At 36.2% G+C, this 21268-nt stretch overlaps 3 protein-coding genes across 3 annotated transcripts; all 3 read left to right on the forward strand.

Annotated features, from left to right (window-relative positions):
* The first annotated feature begins 206 nt into the window (after positions 1-206).
* LOC108219598 (probable serine/threonine protein kinase IRE) lies at positions 207-9725 on the forward strand. The gene is made up of 17 exons (XM_017393111.2): positions 207-1038; positions 1738-1805; positions 1890-2066; positions 2144-3505; positions 3986-4158; positions 4371-4620; positions 4940-5032; positions 5121-5261; positions 5781-5873; positions 6842-7043; positions 7154-7239; positions 7968-8056; positions 8470-8521; positions 8607-8663; positions 8750-8920; positions 9322-9402; positions 9590-9725. The coding sequence occupies exons 1-17, from the start codon at positions 648-650 to the stop codon at positions 9677-9679; spliced, it is 3576 nt and encodes a 1191-aa protein (XP_017248600.1). The 5' UTR covers positions 207-647; the 3' UTR covers positions 9680-9725.
* Positions 9726-10219: 494 nt separating this feature from the next.
* LOC108219600 (pentatricopeptide repeat-containing protein At4g25270, chloroplastic) lies at positions 10220-13878 on the forward strand. The gene is made up of 2 exons (XM_017393115.2): positions 10220-11805; positions 13744-13878. Exon 1 carries the CDS (start codon positions 10220-10222, stop codon positions 11774-11776), a length of 1557 nt encoding a protein of 518 aa, XP_017248604.1. The 3' UTR covers positions 11777-11805; positions 13744-13878.
* On the forward strand, positions 13401-15792 carry LOC108219599 (probable pectinesterase/pectinesterase inhibitor 60). The gene is made up of 2 exons (XM_017393113.2): positions 13401-14606; positions 15006-15792. Exons 1-2 carry the CDS (start codon positions 13694-13696, stop codon positions 15698-15700), a joined length of 1608 nt encoding a protein of 535 aa, XP_017248602.1. The 5' UTR covers positions 13401-13693; the 3' UTR covers positions 15701-15792.
* The last annotated feature ends 5476 nt before the right edge of the window (positions 15793-21268 follow it).

Below are 21268 nucleotides of genomic sequence, written 5' to 3' on the forward strand. Positions count from 1 at the left end.
ATAATATTTTATATATTATTGGGACCACAAATATATAATTTATGTATTATTAGGACACAAATGAAGTTGACACCCTATTTTATGGGTTGTCAACTTTTGTCATCCCAAAACCAACTCATTTGATATCCCAATAGTACTCCAACATCTCTAATAGGGTGCCAAAAGAGTGCCGGTTCATGTCAGGCCATATGTCATCGGCACCACTCGTGGTATGCTCCAAAAGACGGTGTCAGGAGATAAAAAGCCCATGTTTCGACTTGAGCCACTTTCTGGAATCTGGGTGATTTTATTCAGCTGTATACAAAGCCCAATTCTTGTTGCTCCAAAACAAGGCTTTTCCCCTTTTCCACTAATACCCATTCTCACTTCCCGCAAAAATTTCTCCCCCTCAAATTTCCAAACCCTTCTCTCCTCCCTCCTTTAACAATCTTCCTCCCACCCCTGCATTTAATTTTTTTCTCCTTTTCTCCGATTCAGATCCTCATACTCATCCTCAATTTATCACACACACACACACACACACTCGAAGCTAAAATACACACATGCAACATCATCCCAGCCATAATCATCACTTACGAAATCTCGAAAAATCGAAAGATTATTACTTCTAATTAATCTTATTGATTACACAATGCGATGAAGAGCAAATGTCGTCGTCAAGTCCGCCTTCAGAGAATCTCCAGCCGGATAATAATTCAAATTCCGATCCAAATTCAAATTCAAATTCTAGGTTAACAGCGTCCTCGTCGATCGTGAAGCTGAGGAAAATCCCGCCAATTCCGATACGACAGAGTCAGCAAGATACGTCTTCTGATTATTCGGAATGTAGCGATGAGGATGAAAATGATGATGAGGATCCTGTCATTGTCCAGGCTTCTGCTCTTGGTCTTAATCATATTCGGACTCGATCTGATCCGTCTCGTCTGCGGTTTGCTTCGACGTTGGATCGTAAAAATTCTAATCTCACCAAACCTGAGTTGCCGAAGGATGCGCATAAAGTCTCTATTCCTCTGCAGCATGCTATTACCTTGGAACCAGGTCACTTTTTTCGTCCCCTTCGGTATCATACACATTCATACATGAAATGTTGCACAATACGAAAGATTCGAGCAAATGTTGTCAAAATAATGCCTGTTTCATTGGCCTCCGTATGATCATATACTAGATTTTCTGTGGTGGACCCATGATTTTCAGTCACGGGGCTAAAATCATGACTTAGAAAAAAACATTTCAATTTATTAATGTCCTGTTTTCTGAATTTGAACAATTAACATGTTTGGGAATATGAATTTGAATTTCACTTGAAATTCTGAATTTAAACAATTAACCTGTTTGGGTATATGAATTTGGATTTCATTTGAAATCCAGGAGATTCAAATATTAATATGAAACTGAGAATTTGAAATGACAACTCAAATCTTGTCATTTGAAATGAAATGCACGTTTCCAAATGTCCTCTAAAATCATTTGAATTCATCACATATAGCATAAAGCCAAGTCCAACTATAATAATTTTGTGGGGGCTAAATTAATCATTACAAATTTGTACTCTCTTTTTCAAGTTCAGGGGGTACTACCTCGCCCCTTAATATGTCCTGCCATGATCATTATCATATCAGTGGCAACTCTAGTTGTTCTGCGAATTATTTTTATCCTGAGTTGGAGAGAGCTAACTAGATTATTTGTATTTAGTGCAAAAATTGTCGTACCAAGTGGTTTTTTGGTGTTTATATGCAGGCTTGAAAGTGCAATGGGGTCACTCGAAACCCTCCAGAATCACGACTTCAATCAATCCTAGTAGCGACGTATGCTTGCTTCATTTTTTGTGTAATGTGAATAAGAATAACTAAGACCGTTTATATGCATTGGCATTCTTGTGTTTATTGTAGGGTCATCATGCAGCTCTTGCCAAGGAGATTCAATCTCCACGATTCCAGGCTATATTGCGTGTTACTAGTGGTCGCTATAGAAAAGCACCTGATATCAAGAGTTTTTCACATGAACTTAATTCCAAAGGCGTCCGGCCTCTTCCATTCTGGAGATCTCGTGCATTTGGCCGCATGGAGGTATTAGTCTTTGTTTTCTTTTTAATGATTTGTAAAAGCATGGTAAGGCGATAGCTCATTCACTAGCATTTTTCCAGGAAATTATGGTGTTGATGAGGTCTAAATTTAATAAGCTAAAGGAAGAAGTTAACTCTGATTTGGGTATATATGCCGGGGATTTGGTTGATATACTTGAGAAAACCTCAGAATCTCACCCAGAATGGAAAGATAGTTTAGAAGATCTTTTGATTATGGCCAGACGATGTGCAAAAATGTCATCCACTGAGTTTTGGACAAAGTGTGAGCGTATTGTTCAAAATCTAGATGATCGTCGTCAAGAACTGCCAATGGGCACCCTGAAGCAGTTACATACTCGCCTGTTATTTATTCTTACTCGATGCACAAGGCTTGTACAGTTCCACAAGGAGTGTGGCTATGAAGAAGACCATGCTACGGGTTTACACCAACTTAGTGACCTTGGAGTGTACTCTGAACAAATCAATAATGCGCTTTCAAACCAGGAATTCCATAGTCATTTTGGCGGAAAGGAGGCAAAACATGGACACTCCCGGAAGCACCGTGGCAATGGCAGAAAGAATTTGGCTAATAGTCGGAATCAATCTAACGAAAGTTTAGAGGCCAGGGCTGACGCTGATGAGGTCAGCACAGCCAAAAGTGGTGCCTCATCAACAGGCAGCTTTAAAATGTCATCCTGGAAGAAGCTTCCATCACAAGCTGAGAAGAACCGGAAAGGCATGGAGACCGCTGATATCTCTCCTAAGGACAAATCAGATGGTGTGCAAGTAAAACATGAAACAAAAAGGGTTGATGTTAACATTGGGACCTCAACATCAGTCTTAGGCACTTCTGATCAATCGGAGACACCCTTGAAAGTACAAAGAGTTACTTGGGGGACTGCAGGAGATCATCATCATGTAACATACGATCATTCATTGATCTGTCGTATATGTGAGGTTGAAATACCTACCATACATGTTGAAGAGCACTCTAGAATATGTACAATTGCTGACAGATGTGATTTAAAAGGGTTAACAGTAAATGAACGACTTGAAAGAGTTGCTGAAACTCTTGAAAGGATTCTTGAGACCTGGACTCCTAAAGGCAGCGACTCTACGGCAGGAAGTCCTGAGGTCTCGAGAGTGTCTACGTCAAGTGCATCTGAAGAGTTAGATGATTATTCCCCTAAACGGCAAAATTTATCCCGTCGATTTTCAGAGGACATGCTCAACTGTGTTCCTGAAGCTGATACTACATTTTCTTACAGTCTCAACGTGCCATCAGACGTGTCATGTGATTCGCGTGGACTTTTAACACCTAAGAAAGCCTCGTCACATGGTAGCTTGACACCTAGATCACCTTTGCTAACCCCGCGAACAAACCAAATCGAATTGTTATTGAGTGGTTGGAGAACCATAGCTGAGCATGAAAGCTATGATCAGGTAAATATTGTCTTTTAATATCCTTTCATGTTTTGCATCACTGTCAATCAAAAAAATTAGCCACTTGTCAATACATATATAGATTTGAGGTAGGAAAAAAATACTACATTATTACAGAGGACTATAGCAGTTAACTTTTTGCATATGGATTTAAGGAAACTAATTTTCTTCAATTGGTTTATATATTTCCTTTTTTAAAACGATACCTGTTCTAAATATTGTGTTATCCACTAGAGGTGAAACACCCTATGAACCAGAACCTTGGCAACATAAAGACATACTATGACAAACTAATATTCTGAAAGATATATACAGTAACTTCTTTCTGCAAAACTTATGCATGCTCAAGAGTTCTTGGAACAGAGAATTTCTCATTTTTTTCTCATGAAGCAGTGTTCCTTGTTGTAGTTTTTCTTGCAAGAATTCTGTGGCATTTTATGAAATTGTATAATTATTTATTAAATTACTAATGACTGACAGATTAATAGGCTAATGGAAATTGCTCGATCTATAGCTGTTGTAAACACACATGAGTACAGTGCGCTGGAGTATATGCTTGATCGTCTGGAAGACCTCAAATACTCCATACAGGACAGAAAGGTGGATGCCCTTGTTGTTGAAACTTTCGGGCGACGCATAGAAAAACTACTGCAGTGAGTAAATATTTGTGAAGAGCTACTGTAGTGATCTAATTTTCATATAATTTTTTTGTTCTGATACAGGTTATATTCTTGAATTGTATTAGTATTACACGAAATACATGTCTAAATGGTTTACCTATGTTTCATATTTTAATTCTTAGACTGCTTGATTTCCAAGATGCTTCTATTTTTCCTCATCAGTATTTTGCCTTGAATATCCACAGGGAGAAATACGTACATCTTTGTGCGCAGATTGAAGATGAAAAGGTAGAATCATCAAATAATGCAGTTGATGAAGATAGTTCATTGGAAGATGACGTGGTTCGCAGTTTGCATGCAAGTCCTATGAATCCATATAATAAGGATCGAACATCTATTGAAGATTTTGAAATTTTAAAGCCAATTAGCAGGGGTGCTTTCGGACGAGTTTTTCTAGCCAGGAAAAGAGCAACGGGTGATCTATTTGCTATCAAGGTATAGGCTATGGACTTATATCTTTTGAGGATTAATTACAGTGAATTTGCATATGAGAAAGTTTCCTTTACTGGTAATTATACTAGCGTGTACTAATTCTTAAATCAAACGAATAGAAAAGTCAGTTGAATACTTTTGCTCAACTTATTAATTAAGATATACAACTCCTATATAGCAGTAAAGAGTCAGCCTAGATAAGTGTCCTATAGGAAACTGCAAGCAAGGCACATTTGACAAGTTAATTACGTTCATCCTTTCTTGAAGCCATGTGCTTCCAATGGTTATCTGGTAGTGCCTCATATAATTAAATTCTTTACAGGTTCTAAAAAAGGCTGATATGATTCGTAAAAATGCAGTTGAAAGCATTTTGGCTGAACGTGATATCCTAATTTCAGTTCGAAATCCATTTGTGGTAAGTAGGTCCCCACATTCAATAATGTTAAACTACGTACTGTTTTTGCACACATGTTCTGATGCAACGATATTACTGTAATGAACAGGTCCGGTTCTTTTATTCTTTCACAGGTCGAGATAATCTTTATCTGGTCATGGAGTACCTAAATGGAGGAGATCTTTACTCTCTGCTCAAAAATCTTGGCTGCTTAGAAGAAGATATGGCACGTGTATACATTGCCGAACTTGTAAGGACATGCTAATGGTCTTTACCCTTTGATGTTGACAAGGAGTCAAGTGCTTAATTTATTTCATTTTATGACCTATTAATAAGTCAAAAAATACAACGCTTTATAGTATATAGAATGGCTTAGAAGTTCCACAAAGATGTCAACAGAAGCGAATTCTACAGTAAGTTATATAATATGATGCGTTATCTATAGCTCTGGCGCTACGTAAAAATCTCAATGAGAAAGAAAGTACACTCACTATTAAGCATTATTACTGTAACTAAAAATAACTATAAACACCATTACAAATGAGGCCATTAAACTAACCATAAAAAAATAAGTATTAATCTTACAATAACAATTGATTTTGATCTCAAAAGTAAGTTACAATACTTCAAATCCAAATGATTATATATAATAATTAATTGTTGTATCTGAATTTTTTGTTGAAGTTTGGATTTTCCAGTTACTTCTGTTATTATCCTACATCCTACCAGTACATCTAGTTCCTTCAAAACTTTAATACTTTCATTGCAGGTTCTTGCTTTAGAGTATTTGCATTCTTTAAATGTGATTCACAGAGACCTGAAGCCAGACAATTTGTTGATCGGTCCAGATGGCCATATCAAGGTCAATATTTAGTAAAATCTGACATTGTAGTTTCAACAGTTTGCACAAGATGATCACTATTTTATAGTGAGTTGATGAGATGCAATGTAGTTTTCATATTAGTTTTATGGCTTTAAAAAGAGTTGACGTCTATGCGTCATTCTAGGACACTGCTGATCTGATTGTCCTATCTCCTACTAAATAGACTCTAAAGGTTTGGGTATTTGCATTCTGCATTCAGGGTATTAAAGATCTTCCATAAAGTCATTTATGTTTATATCATTTGGTGTGTTTGTATATGCCTCTGTCGTGTACCCACTTTCATCATTGAAGTGTTTTATCTTCTCTTTTTTATTTGATAATTAGTGTAATCTTTTACTAAATTTTGTGATCTATCTTCTATGAACAAAAGCACTGATCATCAACGAATTTTCGTTGTTCTATTTTAAGAATGACTAAATGCAAGACAGAGTCTCCTTTGCTCTGAATTTTCTAGTCCTAGTATCAAACTATCAATGTAATTAGAAGTACCTAAAGCCTAGAATTGGTACTAGACTTGTATGCAGATTCCGCCACTCTATATTAGAAGTGTATACTTGTTCCTTTGGGCACCGTTTGTTTGATAACCTTGCATTTGTCCAGATGATGTCATATACCGTGTTCACGTATTCAGATGCATGGAAATTTATTAATAGTTGGTCACAAAATGAAATTGTATTCAGTGAAGCTCGATCTGAAGATCGTTTTTACACTAATCAACTCTGGATATGTGCGATGGAACACTAATCAACTCTGAAATTGTATGCTTAATTTATTAAATAATGATCCACTTTTAGACACTTAATGACGCAGAATATCTCAAGTAAATTCTTGTTTTATTCAAATATGTTGTTGAGACTTGATTTATCGTGATATCATGACCAGATCACTGATATGTTAAATTATGTTAATACTCGTCACATCTCACAATCTAATACAGCTTGTTACAGTTGACAGATTTTGGACTCTCCAAGGTTGGTCTTATTAACAGCACAGATGACTTATCATCTCCACCAGTAAGTGCTCCTACCCCTCATGATGAATCTGAAACAGATGCACAGTCATCAATAAGAAAAGAACAGCACCAAAAGCATTCAGTTGTTGGCACCCCCGACTATTTGGCACCTGAGATACTTCTTGGCATGGGACATGGTTCAGATTCTTATCACTAAGTTATTTTTTTAATAGAATCTTATAATGGACTTAATGTTGTGTGCTAGTTTCAGTGTATTATATTCTTTATATACCATTCTATCCTGCAGGTGCAACAGCAGATTGGTGGTCAGTAGGGGTTATTCTTTTCGAGCTTCTTGTTGGCATTCCTCCTTTTAATGCAGATCATCCACAGGTAGGCCACAAACACTAAAAATCCAAACACAGGAACTATTATATTAGTTCCATCAATCACAACAGGAGGATAACTGTCTTGCGGATGTCAAATTACTTGTGCTTGCTTCACTGTATATGTTGCCTTTTTAATTGTAACCTTAAGATGCATGCACATAATATAATGATACATTATGGATGATACATGGCGGGGGTGACAGTGAAGTATGGTAAAAGGAGATTTAATTCAATATATGCATGGAATGTGAGAGTGAAAGAGGGTTCAAAATGGGAAATACGTGAGTTAGGAAGAGGGAATAGAGATTAAGATGACTGCTGACTGAAATCAGCTGAAGAAGGACATGGACTGTGCACACAAATATTTTAATCATCATTCCTATGGCCCTTAATTTCATAAATACTATTTTACTTGTACTATTCTTATCCTGTGCATGAAAAACTATCTAGAGGCACAGCTCAGTCCTAGTTGCATTACAGCTACTGTAGTCAGTATCTTGACATAAGATGCACTTCTTTCTTTTGTAGTCTTCTCCTCTATGCCTAGAATGTAGAAAGATTTGTGCTACATAAATGAGGCGTTTATATTTTTGAAGGGGAATGTGCATTAGGAACAAAGGAAATGGACACAGTGTGGAGTCCCATAGTATATGTAGGGGATTTGTTCAGTCCGACACTACTTGATCATATAATTTTCTAGGTTCCTACTGATAAATGTATTCTATGGCACAGAAAATTTTTGACAACATCATGAACGGAGACATACCCTGGCCCAAAGTTCCAGAGGAAATGAGCTCTGAAGCATTTGATTTGATTGACAAGTAAGTTTTGTAATCATATATAGAGGTGGCTAATATAGATTAGCCTATTATTGTTAAAAAAAATTCTTTTTCTCAGTTGTTTTTTTTTTGGTCATATTTCTCAGTTGTATTAGTTGTTCACATTGCATCAAGTTACTATAGCATCATGTTGCTCTTAAAACTGATAAAATATTAGCTTTAGTGACTATAGCATCATGTTGCTCTTAAAGCTGATAACATATTAGTTTTAATGTTGTTTTAAATCCTTGGTACCTTATTATGGGTACTATGAATAGGACTATTATAAGTATTGTAATCTCAGTCAACATATATTAAACCTTATGGTGATAGGAAGATGACTAAAACAGTATTTGGATTGTGTATCATCTTTAACATAAATTTATGTGATTCGCCATCATTAATTCACATTTCAGGTTGCTGATTGACAATCCAGTTCAAAGATTAGGCGCAACTGGAGCAAGAGAGGTACCTTTTAACTTGCAACATTAACTAATTCTCTGTAAATTATGGAAAACCAAGTTATAGATTTCTCTATGATTTTTTTTTGTAGGTTAAAAATCATCCGTTTTTTAAAGATATCAATTGGGACACACTTGCAAGGCAAAAGGTCATGATGTGTTTTCCTGTCTTTCAGAGAAACATGCCAATAAATGTTGATAAGTTAAAAATTACTGACCTTTCCTACTTCTGCAGGCTACATTCGTACCAACAGCTGAAGCACTTGACACGAGTTATTTCATGAGCCGTTATATTTGGAATCCGGAAGATGAACATCTCCATGGAGGTAGCGACTTTGATGATATGACTGATACAGGCAGTGTTTCTTGTAGCAGCAGTTCGTACAGCAACATGCAGGATGAAGATGTAAGTATAACTATAGAATATAATTCAGGGCTAAATTGACTATTTGGTTGGCCATGATCCAGTTTACACTGAAATCTAGGAAGGGTTTCTGGTTTACATCAATGCATACAGTTTAATTTCTTTCATATATACATTTCATGTGAACTTTGTAGTAATTTACGGTAGATATTGGTGACTCAAAAAAAAAATAGCTTTATTAATTTTTAAGTCAAAAAATAGTTAGAGCTTTGTTTTGGATAATATGTTCACACTAAATTTCACGATTCACAAATAAATATACAAGACAAGCAGGCACTTTACTAACAATGTCAAGGAATTCGAGTCTTCTTGTTGCTAAGGATAATATGAAATTGATGCAAAGGCATTCCGTAGATTCTAATCATTGAGTAAAATGGATGCAGGGGGATGAGTTTGGCAATTTGGCAGAGTTCGGTGGTCCATCTCTTGACGTGAAGTACTCATTCAGTAATTTTTCATTCAAGGTAAGACTTCATTTATTTGCAGATCTTATCGATTAGAAATAGTTTTGTTTTTCTTTGCTGCTCTGATCTCTATGGTGAAAGAGCATCACAGGTTTATAGAATTTGGTCAGCAATGTGTCTTCAATTTCCACTGCAGTCATTTTTACTTTATCCTAACTAAATTGCACATTGACGCTATTCGTTGCAGAACTTGTCTCAGCTTGCTTCTATCAACTATGATTTACTTATCAAGAGCGCTAAAGAATCCATAGAAGCATCAAAATCAGCCGGTCCTTGACAAAATGCCGCGTTTTCAGCAATGTCATCCTAATCTCTCAGCCGAGCTTCCAGCTATCCTCCCCCTCCCTACCTACAAGTCTCACACTGATAACGTTGAAGGTCTGGTATTGCTTTAAGGTGAGTAAGTGGTGTCACACTCATGTTAGGTATAACTCACAATTGTTGTAGTGAAGGTAATGGTGAGTAAGTGGTGTAGCGTTATAAGCACCAGCAATCGGTTTTTAACAAGATAATGGCGAGTGTGTGGTGTACTGTTGAACCTTGTTTACGGTTTTAAGAATGTGCATGGTGTAGTGTGGCAAGCTCACTTTCTCCGAATCTCGAATAAAGAAGGGATCAGTGAAATAGGCGCGGAACAGGCTATAGAAAATATGTACATGTATTGTTCAAAATCCCTGCATTTAGGGAATTGTTGGCAACCAAAAAATGTTGTAAATAAAATGCACAATATCTCTTGGTATATACATGTTCAATTAGATAGCCAACGCTTCTTTATATAGTCAGCTTAGATTCTCTATTCAAGAAAATCTCTAAAAAAATGTTCATCACTTTACACTATTCAGTGCCATATTCAATCCTTTCTGTTTACTCCTGTGCAAACAACAAAACAAATAAACAAAACTCAAAAGGAAATAACAAACGCCAAGCTAATCAACTTTCAATTCAAAAATCATCTCCAGCACCACTTATAATCAATCAAAAAACATACCCTCGAACTAAGCTTGAAGCTCTTGATGCTGTTGTTACAGACCTCGAAACATCGGTTAAAAAGGGCATACAGATTGATACTCAGACTTTTAGTTCTATACTTGAATCTTGTTATAATTTGCAAGGGATTGATTATGTTAGTAGGATTCATCGGCTGATACCCGAAAATCTTTTGCGAAGAAATGTGGGGGTTTCTTGTAAGCTTATCAGGATGTATGCGGTTAGCGGGCTTGTTGATGAAGCTCACCAGGTGTTTGATAAAATGAGTCAGAGAGATGTGTATGCTTTTCCTTGGAATGCACTTATTTCTGGGTATGCTGAGTTGGGTCAGTTTGAAGATGCATTGGCGATTTATTTTCAGATGGTGGAAGATGGGGTGGAGCCTGATGGGTTTACGTTTCCTCGGGTTTTGAAAGCTTGTGGAGGGATTGGGATGGTTCATGTTGGTGAGGAGGTTCACCGGCATGTTATTCGAAGGGGGTTAGGGAATGATGAGTATATTCTTAATGGGCTAGTTGATATGTATGCGAAGTGTGGTGATATTGTGAAGGCTAGGAAAGTTTTTGATGGAATTGTGTGTAAGGATTTGGTGTCGTGGAACGTAATGCTTACAGGGTATGTTCGACATGAGCTTCTGCGTGAGGCGTTACATGTGTTTCGGCTGATGATAAAAGAGGCGTTTGAGCCAGACTCAGTTTCTCTTTCTACGATTCTTGCTTGTGCCTTGCCTAAAAGAGTTGGGGCTGAAATTCATGGATGGGTTCTGCGTCGTGGAGCTGAATGCAACTTGTCAGTTGCTAATTCATTAATTGTTTGGTACTCTAATAATAATAGATTGGATCGTGCTACTTGGTTATTCGACCAGATGTCTGACAGAGATGTGGTTTCATGGAACTCTATCATTTCAGCTTACGGCAAGCATCCAGATGCTTTAAAGTACTTCAAAAAGATGAGGAGCACAGATGTATGTCCAGATAGGGTGACATTCGTGTCTCTGTTATCAACTTGTGCGCATTTAGGAATGGTGAAGGATGGGGAGATGTTATTTTCGATGATGAGGGATAAATACAGAATAACTCCTATTATGGAACACTATGCTTGTATGGTTAATCTCTACGGAAGAGCTAATCTGATCAACAAAGCTTATGATACTATAAAGAATCAAATGGAATTTGAGCCAGGTCCAACCGTATGGGGTGCACTGCTCTACGCTTGTTGCCTTCATGGCAATGTGGATGTTGGAGAAATTGCTGCTGCAAATCTTTTTGAGTTGGAATCAGATAACGAGCATAATTTTGAGATTTTGATGAACATGTATAAAAATGCAGGTCGATTGGAGGATGTACAGAGGGTGAAATCGATGATGGAGGAGAGAGGTCTGGATTAGCAGAGGAAAACAGGATGTCCATAATCTTGGTAAGTAATTTCTTGAATCTCGACACTCTGCAGTGACACCATGTGCTACCACGTATATTCAGTAGAACTCAAGGGTTTCGTTACCTAAGTGTACATAACACACTCCAAAAACTGACCAAAGTGAAATTCTTATGGCTTCGTTAAATCTCGAAATTGTCTCGGTCTGGAGTTCTTATGTCATGATGAAGAACTTTGACATAGATGACAATTTGACAATTATGTTGTGTTTGGTTGGGGAGAATGGAATGGAATGGAATGGAATGAGTAAAAAAAACTTGAAACTAATAGAGATAGGAAGAAAGTTTTGAAAAAATTTGAAGGAGTGCAAAAATGCTATGATGAGATTTGAGAAGAAATTGAGGATGAGAAAGAATGGAGCATTCCATCTCAAATAGAAGGGATGATATCTAGCATATGATGTAGGGAATGGAATGGAGGAAGGAATGAAATTTCTTCGAAATCATCATAAGATGGTTCATTTTTCATTCCATTCCTTCCGGAATCATTCACCCCAACCAAACACAACATTAGAGTGAAGCTATTGCACCACATAATGTTTTATGTTTGTACTACATATAACGCTTATACAATAAAATTCCATCTTCTTGATAATGTAGCCACTTTAACAGAATCATTTCTGATATAATCACCAGGATTAGAACAACTGACTATAAACGAGTTGAACTATGCTTGCTTGAAAAAGTTCTAAAACACAAGTTAGGGAACTCGTTTTGACGTTCTTTTCAGTATATCATGATGTTCAGACTTTTTTACATTTTGCGGCCACCCCATGTTTTACCAGTAGATTGGTATTCTGGGGTGATCTGAAATACCGAGAAAATTGTTTACAGTTGCTGATCAAAACTTCATATCATTTGTGAAAGATTTCGTACCCAATTTTGTCCATTAAGCATTTTCGATTACGAAAACTAAGGCAAACACATGGCGTGAATATAAACACGAGCCAGCCAATTTATCGAGTAATCCAACCGATTCACACATGTTCTGTAATCATTCCCACCAGTTCATACGTACGGTAGCACTCCATCTTCCAACTCCCTTTCCTGTGTTTGATCCCCATAGCTCGTGTTCGAGTCCGCTAATCCAGGAAAACTAAGCATTTATTCGTTCCGAAAAATACCATCCGACATCCGTAAGTTAATTAATCAGTAGCTTAGAAAAGGGGCAAGCAATTCGGCATTCGTACACGGTATATGAATAACAATCTGCTACTTGGTTCTTGTGAATAGTTAAATATGCACCGACGTGTATAAACATAGCGTTGAGATGAAGACTATGCATAACACGAAGGTATATTTAAGCTTCTCGTTCCCAGTGATCCGTGTTACATGGATCAGAACTAGTATAAACTACTGCTTCTGCATATACTTGAAGTTGAGTCAATCCTCGTCGTTGAATTCGAATGCAGTACACGAAATATAAAAATATTTACGATGAGTATGTGTGACGCCAGCAATGAGCATATAAAATCATTCGAATTACGGAAAAATTAATTGTAGTAGCTTTAGGAATAAACTTAATCATACTTATAAAATTAGTGTTATAAAAATCTCCGACTTATTGAAAAATTTCCCATTAATGTTTAGTAATTATTTTACCGATTAAGATTTATCAGGAAAATCTCCGATAAATCGAATCGGTAGGTCAATCAAATTCTGATTCCCGATTTCTGCAACCATACTTTAAAAGACGTAATTAATATGATTTAGAAGCTAAATAATAGTATATTAATTGTCAACTCTTATAATTTGGATCCTCAGACTATACTATAAATTAGATACTTGATCTTAGCTCACATGCACCTCAAGTACCTGCAAGTACATAAACAAGCCAGCTTCAAGAGGGGAGAGCATTTCCATTATTTTCAATGGCAACCAAATTGTTATTGTTGCTGATACACATTTGTCTTTCCTTTAGTATCTTCCAAGCCCTGCCGGACTCCGACGAATCACCAACAGCCGGTGGCGACATTTCCTTCTGGTGCCAAACGACTCCTCATCCTGAACCATGCAAGTATTTTCTAGGCCATCAGTTTGATATCAGGCCCCAGAATCGAACTCATTTTCGCCAATTGATGTTTCAAGTAACACTAGACCGGGCTCAGCACGCGCAGAACTACACTGCCGCACTTGAAAGTCAGTGCAGGAGCAGAAGAAAGAGGGCTGCCTGGAATGACTGCAACAAGCTATACCGCGACACCATTTTCCAACTCAATCGGACGCTGGAAGGCACAAAAACCAACGCCACAGGGCTTAATTGCTCGAGTTTTGATGCTCAGACTTGGCTCAGTGCTGCCCTGACAAATCTGGAGACTTGTCGATCAGGCTCAGTTGAGCTGAATGTTTCCAAATTCATAGCTCCAATTATTGGAAACAATGTCTCGGAAATGATCAGTAACAGTTTGGCAGTCAATGAAGGCTTCCTGACACCGCGAAATGATACTAATAACGGAGATCAAGAGTTTCCTAGTTGGTTTACATCTGGTGACAGAAGGCTGCTGCAATCCTCGTCGTGGTCGTCAAGGGCTAATGTAGTCGTGGCGAAAGACAGATCAGGGAGATTCTCATCAGTACAGGCAGCGATAAATTATGCAGCAACAGCAAAGAGGGGAAATGCGAGGTTTATAATATATGTAAAAAGAGGCGTTTACGCGGAGAATATTGCAGTGGCCAACAATCTGAACAACATTATGCTAGTAGGTGATGGCCTGCGATACACTATCATTACTGGCAGCAGGAGTGTTGCGAGAGGATTCACAACCTACAGCTCTGCAACCGCTGGTAAATTTCCCTCTGTTTCGTAATTTATTCTAGCTTCTGTTCTACGATTTTACACACAAAATGAGAAGAATTGATATTTTTTTTACATAATCTGATGAAAATGTGGATTATTATTTAAGTGAAAGGGGTTTAAGCGCTTGATTAAGAAATGCCGTGGTTCTTGTGCACCTCAATTTGAGTTGCTTGTGTGGTAAGAGTTAGAAAAGTGGATCACTTGGCCTCTAATTAAGCCTCTCTAGCGTGCACAAAATTTATATTTGACTTTTAGACGTAGAATAAGCTAACTTCAATCTTCTCAGAGATTCTCTACTCAGTCCGTACTTTTTTTAGTTATCATTTTGACTTTTTACACGTAGTTATTTTGAACTGACATTAAAAGTCGCTATAATGATTTTTCAGGAATCGACGGCTCTGGATTCATAGCCCGTGGCATAACATTCCGCAACACAGCAGGTCCGCAGAACGGTCAAGCCGTGGCACTCCGGTCCGCCTCTGATCTCTCAGTCTACTACGCCTGCGGCTTCGAAGGATACCAAGACACTCTGCTCGTCCACGCCCAACGCCAATTCTACAAACTATGCTACATATACGGCACAATCGACTTCATCTTCGGAAACGCAGCTGTAGTTTTCCAAAACTGCCTCATCTACGTCCGAAGACCTCTACATGGCCAAGTCAATGTCATCACAGCTCAAGGCCGAGCCGATCCCTACCAGAACACCGGCATTTCGATCCAGTTCAGCCGAATTATGGCCGCACCGGATCTCGTTCCAGTGTTGCAGACCACTAGAACATACTTGGGGAGACCTTGGCAGCAGTATTCAAGAACTGTGCTGATAAAAACATACATTGATAGTTTGATAAGTCCACAGGGCTGGTTGGCGTGGCAAAATAGTAATTTTGCATGGGATACTTTGTATTATGGGGAGTACAGGAATATTGGGCCTGGATCTTCTACTAGAAACAGGGTGAAATGGAAGGGCTATAGGGTAATTAGTAGTGCTAATGAGGCTTCTAGGTTCACTGTGGCTAATCTGATAGCGGGCCGGACTTGGTTAGGGTCCACTGGGGTGCCTTTCTATTCCGGGCTTTGATTTATCATTTTTATGATTCATTTGTTGCTTATTTTATATTTGTATAGTACTTTATGTTTTTTCTTAATACAGAGGCTTGTTTCTTGGTATAACTTGGTTACTCTATAATCTGCATACAGAATTATTTAAGACTTCTTCCTGCCGAGATAAACATGACAATATCAACCGTCAAAAGTTGATCAGTACTTCTAAATAATAATGGTCGGTTTAAGTTCTAAAACTGATCGGGGTGGTAGTCAATTTAAGACTGGTCGGTTTCGAATTCGAGTTCATAAAAACCGAGAATTAGAATCTCATTTTGAAATGATACAATAAATTGCATGATAGATTATAATTTTATATATTTTAAACATATAATGAAAATGTTCGGATCTTTTTAACCTGTTCAAATAAAGAAGAACGTGAGGAGGATAATATATACTCCAGACATGTGATTTGTGACGGTAAAAAGTCCGCTTTTGAAATCTGACCTATTGGGCAAAGATGACAGCTACATTTGAGGTATGATGTTTGAATCTAAGATATTGACACACATATAACTTTTACATAAAAGCAGAAACACAATTTCACACATTCTAAAATCACAAATAATGCATGATGACAAATTAGATGTGATAATAATCTTCATACATGCACATATCAACTTTCACCTTTCTCCACTCTCTTTGATTGTTCTCATATCTTAATCTTATTACTATAGCTACATTAATTTTGGCCATAATATTGAAGGGGACTTGTAAACAAATTGCAATCATGCGCCATATATCCATCTGATTCAGCTGATGAAAACTTTTCTCACAAAAATAATTTACAGCACTTGAAGCAAGCATGATAATTGATGTTATTACTGTCAGCCAACAAGACAATTCTGTGTTCACACATACAAACTTCCATATATAACAAAGAACAAGCTCCCAAATGTCCCTAGTCCAAAACTTGTAGTGTACAGCTGCCCTCAGTACTTTCAGAGTTCAAAGTTTAATTACCATGAACATGATGGTAAGTCCTGGTGGCACAGGCATTTCAATATTGTGATGGATAGTATCAAAATTGTAGAATAATATATTATTATATAATTTCAGCAAATCATTTTTAATTAACATATTAGAAGAATTTTTTAAACTTAGATTTAAAATACAACTTAAAATTTAAAATGAAATAAATGGCCGAATCTCACAGATTCGGTCGATAAAGACGGTCGGAAAGTTTTAACAATACTTATTCAAGAAGCGGGTTTGTTTTTTGTATCGGAATAATAATCAATTGTAAAAGATTTGTGTTGGTCGTTTTAGTAGGTACCGACCACCACTTCAAATTTGTTGTCGGTGATTCTTTTGATCGGAAGAATACTTTCATCTAAAATCTTTATTTTTCAAGTGATTTGTGGTTTGATTGTATGTTATATTTAATATTTTCAAAAATTATCATAAAATCTTACAAGTTTCTTTTTCCCTAAATAAAATTTTATTTACCCTAAATATGAAATATTTAAAAAGAAGGATGTGACATGATTTACTCCTATCACTAAAATTGTGAGTTCTAAGTTATATAGCGCGTAGGTTCAACCTGTATCACATAATAGATATAACATGTCACTGCTCTCAAATAATGATGGAAATTAAGAATTGTATTTATGACAGAAATATTTTTACTTTTTGTTGAAGTGCCAAGTTCATAGAAACCTCACAAATATAGAGTTTCTCCTAAATTGAGAACATGTGGTGTAATTTATAACGGAGTATTTTTATCATTTTTATTCAAATACTAGATTCATAAAAAGGTCATAAAAAAAGAGTTTCATCCTAAATTGACCGGGTAAGTTCATCAAGTAGATGGAGCACAATGTCCAAATAATAATAATAAAACTTGTGACATCCTATCTCTCATAGATAAATTATGACAAAAATATTTAATCATAAAATAATAACTAAATGATAAATAAATATACTCGTATTTTTTAAATTATAGAGTATACGCGGAAGATTGAGTACAAATTTAAACGTTTCTTTGATACTCAGAGCATCTCCATGAAGTCCTTTTAACTAAAATCTTAGTTGTCATACCAAAAATAAAAACTATAGCTAATGGCTTAAAAAAATTCACGCTCCAACCATGTCCACTTGTTATTTATAATTATAGTCAACCTTCTATGGATAGCTATATTTGTCGATCCGCTACTCTAAGAAGATTACACAACACTTATTACCATATTAAAGTGATATATTTTATTTATAATAATTCAAAATATTAATAACATACTATTTTTAAATTATAGCTAACTGATATAACCAATACAATCGAAGCAAAATGTCTTATAGGTTCAGCAAATTTTACATAATCTCTTACAAGTCCAATTTAGCCAACCATTATAACTAACGCAGTTGGAGATGCTTTTATAACTATAGATTAAGTATATAAACAAGATTGAGTTGAAATGAAAAAATATAACTGTAGATCATGAAATCTGAATCGACATTCGACATCCGATCCGACATCGAATTTTAGCTGACTTATGTCATCCAACTCCAAGTGAGATCATGCTCACTGACCACGTGGTCCCATACATTACAAATTTATAATACCGTCCGGGTCTGTAGGGGCGGGCGTTGGGCCCACGCTTTGATTATAGATGCCGCAATATCATTGGTTGCTTTACAATTCAGCCACTAGGGGGATGCCACGTCATCAGAAATGGGACTTGTAGGTCGTAATTTAAGGGATGCCCCATTTGAGCCCCACAGGCACCACCAAAAGCCAGGCCTCCCTCCCTTTCTGTACTATTTTGTGTGAGTTTTAGACCTAAAGAAGCCTAGGGACTTGCGCCAGAAGGAAAAACTTTTAAAAGCTTTTTTTTACGGTTTTTCTAATGTGTGCCCAAGGGCACACAATAAGCACCAACTCTCATCAAAATGGCTTCATTTGATTGGTGGAATTAGTGTAAATGCAGGGGGCCATAAACATTTATTATCCATCCACCAATCAAAAGCTAATATTTTCATGGGAGTTAGTGACTATTGTGTGCCCATGGTCACACTATTGAAAATTCGTATTTTTAAGACAGTAGTGAAAGAAAGAAGAAGAGTAAACAACATATAAAGAGACAAAACTGAATGCTTTCTGTTGGAAATATGTGTCAAATTAGTCAAGTCTTGCAACTTTAAATACCACACTTTTCGCGCAGAAAGGATGTGATAATACTTTATCAGTAATTACTGAAAACTGTGATTACTAACAATATTTAGCGATATTCCATCACATATTCCGTTCGTTCTTCTAAGACGTTCTTTCTGTAACAGTTTCATCTCCACAGCTTAAAACAATTGATACTGATTCATTTCTTAAAACACCAGCAAATTAACCCGTTCGGTTTTTCTTTAAACCTTCGCGGCTGAAAACAATTGATGATGATTATATTTATTAAAACATCAACTTTACGGGTGTTAAGTTTTTATACTGTGCGAGTTTAGAATGTTACAACAGTCGTCCGAGAGAGAAAATAAATAGTGCATCAACGACTGAAAATAGGTCTGGACTATCTAATGTTCGACTTATATCCGACTCGAAAATATGATATATATCTCGTATATATATCTTGTAATTGGGTTTCAATCCGGCGAAGATTATGAACCTAGATATATACATGCTCTAATTAGATATCATTTTTTTTATATAAAATGATCCAACTGATCAATATCATATTTTAATCCATGGTTCGTATTTGAAGCGAACTTAAATATATTTTTTACCTATTACATTTGTAGGTAAATAATAATCCTTATATAAATTTTTAATATTTCATTTAAGTTTAAATTTTCGCAAAATTTGATTTTACGCCCCAGCTAAATAGAAGTGAAATCCAGAAGCACCATGAGGAACAAAGAAAATCTAATGATAGCGGCTTGCTCACGCCAGATCCAAGACCTAGCCGCCAAGTAGCGGACTTATAATTAAACAGCGTCCAACTACTTGGCTTGGCTCAACCACCTTTACTTTAAATTTCTTCTCCTCCCTTCTAATTTCACACACATTCAAAGCAAATTAGAAACCACCATCATCATGAGCTAACAAAGAAAGAAACCATAGTCATAGACACCCGTGCGCGCGGTAAAGCCACATTTTTGAGCAATCAAAACCAAGAAGCTTCAACGGGACGGATAGTCGAAGCTCCGTTATATATAAAAATAACAAGGACTTGGCATAGCTGTACATAATATATATGCATGTTTGTATACGCATGTATGGTAAGTATAATTATACACATGTGGATATATATATGTATGTATGTATTGTAAGGAGTAGAGCAAGTAGCAAGGCTGTTTAATGATGGCAGTCGGTGGTGGAGGGAAAACGTATAAGTGACGATCAACTATCAACGGGCACCGTTACTCAATTGTGTCGTGGATTTTTCTTCATCATCGATCGGTTTATATATTTTGTAGATGTGTTTATTACCTATGCATTTATCTATAATCATATTTATTTATATAATAATAAGTGCTTGATTAATTATATTAATTAATTAGTTACTCATTGGTAATAAGTATATATGGATTAATGCGATGTGGTCTCTAATAATTTGTCGCGGGAAAATAAGAGGGTTCATAATTGTAAAGAGTTATTTGACATTTGAGAAAATGTTTACTGAGAGAATTGATTAGCATGGAATGGCAGAAGAGACATGCATTATGCATATACATATATATGAAGTCGATCCGTAGAGATCGTGGCGAAGAGATAGTGAGAAGATATTGATAAAGGAGGGGTATGATTAGTGTTAAGCCATGCGATTAGTCATGTCTTTGCCGTTCGCTCATCTCTGACGTCCCCCGTTCATCCCTTTTTACCATGGTCCCAGCTCTCGTGTCATGATGCACATTCTCTTATAATTCAATCTCTTTATATGTATATATTAAGATCCAAATACACTTAACTTAGATTAAAAATAAAATCACCCATTAACGGAAAAATGCAAGTTAGAAATAGAAGAAACAACCGAGATTATGTGCAAAAGAGTGTGATTTATTTGTGTATACCGAATTTATGTAGGAACGATTTAACTGAGTTTGTAATTCATACTCCGGCTTGGTTTTTATGTAATATCTTAATAACAATATCTCTCTATATATAATAACAAGTAATATTATCATTGAGATAGAAAATATTATTAGAAGAAAGTTAATTAATAAACATAACTTTTATATAAACGAGGATCATAATCTATTACAATTAAATTATTACTATAATGAAAAATATTCTACAGTATTAATATCTGCATGAATAAATATCTATATGTATTATATCCTGTACTCTCTTTAATTCAGCTAAAATGGGTAAACATCTATTTTTAACTCAAACAATATTCCCTAAAGTGATTATTAACCCTCAGAAGATATCTCTACCTTTGGCATTCAGACTAATTTGCGATTCAAAGATTTATTATATATAATATAAAAATAAATTTAATTACAACAACAATTTTGTAAAAGCTAAAAAAAAATTGTGAGCGAACCACATTTTATACCTGAAAAAAGAAGAAGCTACATTCGGGTCTTTATCAGCTGCGGGTGG

This window comes from Daucus carota, chromosome 4, assembly GCF_001625215.2.
Source record: "Daucus carota subsp. sativus chromosome 4, DH1 v3.0, whole genome shotgun sequence".
NCBI lineage: Eukaryota > Viridiplantae > Streptophyta > Magnoliopsida > Apiales > Apiaceae > Daucus > Daucus carota.